This window comes from Mandrillus leucophaeus, unplaced genomic scaffold (assembly GCF_000951045.1).
Source record: "Mandrillus leucophaeus isolate KB7577 unplaced genomic scaffold, Mleu.le_1.0 Scaffold298, whole genome shotgun sequence".
Classification (NCBI taxonomy): Eukaryota; Metazoa; Chordata; class Mammalia; order Primates; family Cercopithecidae; genus Mandrillus; species Mandrillus leucophaeus.
Genome location: NW_012103120.1, coordinates 2,438,219 through 2,443,557, shown reverse-complemented (window position 1 = coordinate 2,443,557; position 5,339 = coordinate 2,438,219). Strand labels below are relative to the sequence as shown.

The following is a 5,339-nucleotide window of genomic DNA, read 5'->3' as shown; positions in this document are numbered from 1 at the left end:
TCGTGGGGTGGGGGGAGTGGGAGGGATAGCATTAGGAGAAATACCTAATGTAAATGACGAGTTAATGGGTGCAGCACACCAACATGGCACATGTATACCTATGTAACAAACCTGCATGTTGTGTACATGTACCCTAGAAGTTAAAGTATATTAAAAATAAAAATAAAAAATAAAACATGTCATTCTCACAAACTACCCATTCCATGTAATGAGGATTTACTTACCAGGCACTGGTCACAATGCTGTCCTGTCACCAGACGCTTGCAGTAGCAGTGACCTGTCTCGGAATCACAAGGATTCCCTCCAGGAATCGTTCCCAGAGGATTGCAAGCACAAGCTGTATTAAAACAAAATGAAGTGGAGAAACACAGACCACATGAGTTTCAAATAATAATCTGGCTTTAGAATTACAAAGTAAAATGGGAATCCCAAAGACAAGAAAACTCCCAAACTTTTTAGCAAAGAGACTTACATTTACAACCAAATGGATCTTCACCACTTAAATCATAGAAGCCTTCTTTGCAAACATCACAATGTTCTCCTTCCACATGTAATTTACACCGACACTGGCCAGCAATGAGACCAGTAGAAAAATCAGTATAGCTGTCACAAATTCCCTCATTTTGAGAGCCAGCTGGGTCACATGTACATCCTGAGAAGAATGCAAAGCACCAGGTTAAAATCAGAAGGAAACTCAATGTATCTTTGTATAAATAGATATATTCCCTTCAAACCTCTAAACCTCACAAAAGTCGACTAAAAGCAGCACAACTACCAAGTGAATTCCACTCCCAGCATCTTCGACTGCAACTACAATAACAATGTTGGTTTTGCTGCTCATACTATGAGCTCCGAGACTACAGACTATTCAATTTGGAAGGCAATCTGAAGTAGGTCCCACATAGTGACATTTCCCAACATACGTTCACAGAAATTAGGATCTCGGATGTCCCTCTCTGGGTGCTGGTAGTAAAACGGCTTGCATTGCTCACAGTTGCGCCCCATGGTGTTGTGCTGACAGTCATCACACACGCCTCCGCTGACGTTCCCCGTGGCCAGGTAAACAGCCATGTCAAAGTGACATGAGCTGGAATGTTCATTGCAGTTACATTCTGTGTGACAAGAGCAACATCAAGAAAAGCCTTTTAAATCTATGGACCAATGGAGGATGGGGGTGGCAGGAAGGAATATCATTCAGGAAACCAGGGACTAAGTTCAGACAAAATGGCAGTCAACAGGCAGGACTCCTGGGGAAAAAGGACGCATCCACTGATGACACTGTTTAAACCCTAAAGTAGATGAGAAACCTCAAAAATGTGAGCTTTATGAAATAAACAGTTGTCTGACCTCTGTGGAAGAGAATGCGCTATGAAAAATGTAAACCTCTAAGGGAAAGTCCCTTTGGACGCGTATGACAGAGGATGGCTGCCGTCCCACTGAGGGCGCATTCTGGTCCACTTGGGGTGGGACTGGATGGAAGGACACTGCAGCAAGGGACTTTCCAGATGCTGTGCTGCTAGGAAAGCCTGTCCACGGGCTCCGTGCTTCGAGGACCGTGAGGCCTGAGGATGGAGTCCCTCCTCCGTATTCCCATATTCCCACCACCACCACACCAGGCCAGAACACAGTGAGAAGGAAGGTCTGTTTAACAGCCAGCTAGCTGGCCTCCCTGGGTGCAGCACTTCCCTCTGTGAGCCCATTCGGGAGTCATCTTGGCACCACCCAGCTTTAATCATCTTGCTTTCAGGCTTAACAATCCCATTCTTGTCTTTGCACAGGGAAGCTTGACTCAGCCTGGCCCTCCTGGGGCTCTGCACTCCAGCCTCCCACCTTGCCTGTCTCCCCCTGCAACACAACAGCCTGCAGAAGAGGGACTGTGTCTTATCTACTCACATCCTTGGTACCCAACAGAGTACTGTTCTCAATACACTGGTTGAACTAAACCTTGGAGTAATCCTTCCCAGCATGGACTCTGTGATGGTTTCAAGAATGTCCTTGCGACCTTGTGCTTCATGTTGTTGTTCTCACCTGAACTCCCTTCCACCTGCCTTCTTCTTTTTTCCTTTTCTTTCCTCTCCTTCCTCCCCTCCCCCTCCCCCCTCTTCCTTCCCCTCTTCCCTCCCTCCTCCCTCCCTCCCTTCCTTCCTTCTTTTCTTTCTTCCTTCTCCAAGTTAAGTATCCATCAAGGGCCATCTGGGTTTTACCTACAAAGCCTTGACCACCCCAGCTCTCACTGGTTGCTGAACTTCTCAAATAGTCCTTCTCAGTGGGGGCAAAGGCAGAGCTGCTCTTCAAGGGGAGGACATGTATCAGAATCACTGTGTGTGGAGTGGGGAGGGGCAGTGGTGTTGCTGGCTACACCTCCACCCAGATAAAACCCCTGAGATGGATGGAGGGAGGCATGCCAGAGGTCGCAGCTGGGCTGGCACAGAAACAGGGTCGAAAACACTACTCCGTATCTCTTAGACCTTCATCAGCTACCATGCCATATTTTTCTTTCATTTTCTCTCGTGGTCATCTTGTCTTAAAAACAGGTACAAATGAAGTCCTGGTGTGGTGGCTCACACTTGTAATCCCAGCATTTGGGAGGCCGAGGTGGGTGGATCATTTGAGGTCAGGAGTTCAAGACCGGCCTGACCAACATGATGAAACCCCTTCTCTACTAAAAATACAAAAGAAATTAGCAGGGCATGGTGGCACGCGCCTGTAATCTCAGCTCCTCCAGGAGAATCGCTTGAACCCGGGAGGCAGAGGTTGCAGTGAGCCGACCATGCCACTGCACTCCAGCCTAGGCAACAAAAACAAACAAACAAACGAAAAAAACAAAAACAAAAAAACCAGGTACAATGTCAAGGACAGCACCTCAGTTTTCTACTGTAGCTGCCAAACTACTCAGGTCAGTGTCAAACACGTAGGGGCTGCTTAGTAAATATTAATTATTTAACTGAATGCATATTGTTGGTTGTCTAGGAGTATCAGGGTGAAGCTGGAAAAAAGACAGTAACTTTTCTTCCCTCTGCATAACAGTATACTGTCACAGTACCTCTAATTAGGAAATGGATACTAGAGACGGAATAGATTTAAAATGTCCCATCACACCCGTAGTCCTAGCTACTTGGGAGGTTGAGGCAGGAAAATAGCATGAACCCGGAAGGGGGAGCTTGCAGTGAGCGGAGATAGTGCCACTGCACTCCAGCCAGAGCGACAGAGAGAGACTCCGTCTTAAAAAAAAAAAAAAAAAGAAAAAAGAAAAAAAAAATGTTCCTTCATCAGAGACTTACTTTTACAGGCGTTGCTATTTCGGCCTTCAGCAGGTCTCCAAGGTAAATCATGGTAGAAATCCATGCAGAGTTCACAATTTAAGCCCTTAGTGTTATGCCTGCACATGCAGTGTCCATGAACCTTGAAAGTTATAAAAACAGGAGAGAGCAAAGGAAGAGATGTATGAATAGCCACATTTCTCCATAATCAATTGAAAGTTTAAAACCCTTTTTCGTACTAATCTCTAGCTCACCACAGAAAAGGGTTGTTTTTATTTTCTCCCTCCCTGCAGTGAGTTGTCTGTCTTGTTGATGGCTACATGCCCCATTTCTAGAATGTTCCTATTACATAGTGGATTCACAAGAAGTATTATCTATGAAAAGAACCCAGATGAACAAAATTAGTTACTTAAGATCAAAAAAAAGAAAAAAAGAAAAAAATAGTTACTTAAGAGGTTTTTTAAAAAAAACCTATTGTCATAGAAATCTACAAAAGTTATAATGTAGAGCTAAATGCATACATACTACCTGGAAACCAATTTATATTACTGCACGATTTACCAATAAGCCAAATAACCATTTATTTTAAAAGGTTTTTGTTAGCTAGCTTATTTTAGTTTCTTTTACTTCAGGCATAGCACTTAAATTTTTCTTTGAATGACAGTAAAATTTAAAAAAGTAATCATTTATCACATTTATATTTATTTTTTCCTTTTTCCTTTTTATGTAAGGAGATATAAGATCTTGAAAAAGAAATATATCAATTTGCTTGAAGAAGGCCCCATGATATACGATTTTGCCTGTGTCACTGTAAGGCATACTTACCACCCTTGAGGCATATAAATGATAAATGAATTATGGCTTTTTGGTTCACTAAATATGCATGTATATGGGCATCTCACCTTCACAAGAGTTTCTACAGAATGGAATTCAGGAACAGGACAGACAGGTCCCTCCTGGACCCACCTTGGTGGGAATGCAGTTAGCAGAAGACTAAAGTCCTGTTATTACCAGGTAGTTTTACATAAACTGAAAACCAGTTCCAAAGCACATACCATAAGACCCTATTGTGTCTGAATCAACAGCACATGTTGTGAGACCCATGACAGTAACAGGACATTAGCTACACAGCTGATTTGTTATGCTGTAAAGGGAATATAATCTACCTAGCAGTCTCTGAAAGATAGACCAATAAGATTAGAGAAATACCTCCCTCCCCTTCAGGCTCTGTCAAAAATTCAACTTTTGTTATGCAACAAAAGTTCTAACTGGAGTAAAGGGAAGGCAGAAGTTTTTAAAGGGCTGAATACACTCAATCCTGTACCTTCTCTGAAAAGGACTAACAATCTTTGAAAAGGCAACAGCAGGTAAGCATAGCCTTCATGAGGTGAGGCCACAGCTTAGTGAAAGGAACCCTGGGGCACAGTGAGGAGAGGCTTGAACTCCCACCTGCTGCTCATTTACTTAGGGCTCTCTAGTAAATTACTTAATCCTCGGGCTCCTCTATCACCAATAGTTGGTCTAGGTGATCTCATAAATCCCATCTGGCTTTAAAATCCTCTAGGTCTATAAGAATTCTTCTAGATACTAGTAGAATACTTTAAACACATCTATCCATTTGGCAAATCACCCGAATCCCAAATTTCAAAATGTATGTAAGTTGCAAACGTGGCATAAAAGTGGGAAAAGAATGGAATTAAGAGGAAAAGAGAGAAAGAAATCAACTCCATTTGATCCCTAAAATGATATCCCATGGGTGTGGGTTAAAATTTTCCAGCTGTAGGCAGGGCACATTGGCTCACATCTGTAATCCCAGCACTTTGGGAGGCCGAGGCGGGTGGATCACCTGAGGTCGGGAGTTTGAGACCAGCCTGACCAACATGGAGAAGCCCTGTCTCTACTAAAAATACAAAATTAACCAGGCATGGTGGCGCATGCCTGTAATCCCAGCTACTTGGGACGCTGAGGCAGGAGAATTGCTTGAACCTGGGAGGCGGAGGTTGCGGGTGAGATCACACCATTGCACTCCAGCCTGGGCAACAAGAGCAAAATGCCATCTCAAAAAAAAAAAAAAAAAAA

The 5,339-nt window shown here is 43.5% G+C and overlaps 1 protein-coding gene across 2 annotated transcripts in view; it reads right to left on the bottom strand.

Moving 5' to 3' along the window:
• The window catches only part of LAMB1 (laminin, beta 1), a 91,694-nt gene that overhangs the window by 56,517 nt on the left and 29,838 nt on the right, over positions 1-5,339 (bottom strand). For both annotated transcript variants that reach the window (XM_011986362.1, XM_011986361.1), the window contains 4 exons: positions 3,282-3,402; positions 924-1,112; positions 473-652; positions 225-337 (listed from right to left, as the gene is read on the bottom strand). In XM_011986362.1, the coding sequence (XP_011841752.1) occupies positions 225-337; positions 473-652; positions 924-1,112; positions 3,282-3,402 (603 nt within the window). The remainder of the gene's footprint in view (positions 1-224; positions 338-472; positions 653-923; positions 1,113-3,281; positions 3,403-5,339) is intronic.